Here is a 485-nt window from a genome sequence, read left to right on the forward strand (position 1 = left end):
CCCTCCATGGAGAAGCACTCCAGAGACTGCTACAAAGACGAGGAGCACGCCGGCTCCCCCATGGCACCGCCGCCGAAGCCCGAGCGGAGCCACAGCCTCCGCATGCAGCACCCCGATGCCGTGGAGAGGGACTCGGCCCTCCTCTACCCCTACCAAACCCTTGGGAAACGCCAAAGCACGATGACTGTGGTGTCCCAGTACGATAATTTGGAGGATTACCATACCATGCCTCAGCACCAAAGAGGGGGCTACGCTGGAGGAGGGGGGTTTGCGCCCCCTGCTTTTACGCACGTGCACAGTAGAACTTACGCCACAGCCCTTGGCCAGGGAGCCTTCCTCCCGACGGAGCTGTGTTTGCAGAGGCCCGAAACAGAGGTCCACGTTGAGTGAGCTGGTGGGGGGGAGGAGGGATAGAGTCTAAGCAGCCTCTGCTGGACAGCGGACTGTTTTATTTTTTCAGTGACAGAAAAAAACCCACCCCAACC

At 59.8% G+C, this 485-nt stretch overlaps 1 protein-coding gene across 1 annotated transcript in view; it reads left to right on the forward strand.

Annotated features, from left to right (window-relative positions):
• Positions 1–390, forward strand: part of LOC104492397 (rho GTPase-activating protein 32-like) — a 26,314-nt gene extending 25,924 nt beyond the window's left edge. Inside the window, 1 exon segment of the mRNA XM_010134955.1 lies at positions 1–390. This exon segment is cut by the window's left edge and continues 3 nt beyond it. Within this exon segment, the coding sequence (XP_010133257.1) occupies positions 1–390 (390 nt within the window).
• The last annotated feature ends 95 nt before the right edge of the window (positions 391–485 follow it).

The sequence above is a fragment of the Buceros rhinoceros genome, unplaced genomic scaffold, assembly GCF_000710305.1.
Source record: "Buceros rhinoceros silvestris isolate BGI_N320 unplaced genomic scaffold, ASM71030v1 scaffold7004, whole genome shotgun sequence".
Taxonomy (NCBI): Eukaryota; Metazoa; Chordata; class Aves; order Bucerotiformes; family Bucerotidae; genus Buceros; species Buceros rhinoceros.